Here is a 437-nt window from a genome sequence, read left to right as displayed (position 1 = left end):
GCAGCTTTCCTGCACAGCTTGCACTGCTGCCTGTGCCCAGCCAGGGGGAGTTCCAGCCAGCTGCTGGGATGATCCCTGGAGGGGTCAGCAGCATCTCGGGGTGCTGCAGGGTGTGGGACACCTGTGGGTGCCTTTCCACCTGGTGATGCTGCCAACATGGTGGGGCCACTGAGACCTTGTGCCACCCCTGTACCCCCACACAAACCACCCTGGGGTGGGTGCAGGCCACTGTGGGTGGAAGGTCCTGGTACCCCAGTGGTGAAGGGAAAGTGATAGAGGGTCCCAGGGGGCCTGTCCATCCTGACACAGCCCCTCTGCTCTCGCTGGCAGGAAGCTCTCGGGCAAGGCGGGCATTGATGAGGTGATGGCAGCTGCGGTGCTCACCAGCCTCTCTGCCAGCCCCCTGGGGCTCCGGCACCCACCCGCCCCCCCTCGCC

At 65.9% G+C, this 437-nt stretch overlaps 1 protein-coding gene across 1 annotated transcript in view; it reads left to right on the top strand.

Annotated features, from left to right (window-relative positions):
- Positions 1-437, top strand: part of SLC2A4RG (SLC2A4 regulator) — a gene marked incomplete at its 3' end in the record, with an annotated part of 4,817 nt that overhangs the window by 2,895 nt on the left and 1,485 nt on the right. The window contains exon 2 of the mRNA XM_031058053.1: positions 331-414. Coding sequence (XP_030913913.1) covers positions 331-414 — 84 coding nt within the window. The remainder of the gene's footprint in view (positions 1-330; positions 415-437) is intronic.

The sequence above is a fragment of the Geospiza fortis genome, unplaced genomic scaffold (assembly GCF_000277835.1).
Source record: "Geospiza fortis unplaced genomic scaffold, GeoFor_1.0 scaffold188, whole genome shotgun sequence".
NCBI lineage: Eukaryota > Metazoa > Chordata > Aves > Passeriformes > Thraupidae > Geospiza > Geospiza fortis.
Note: the sequence above shows the minus strand (reverse complement) of the source record. Positions and strands in the feature narration are given on the sequence as shown.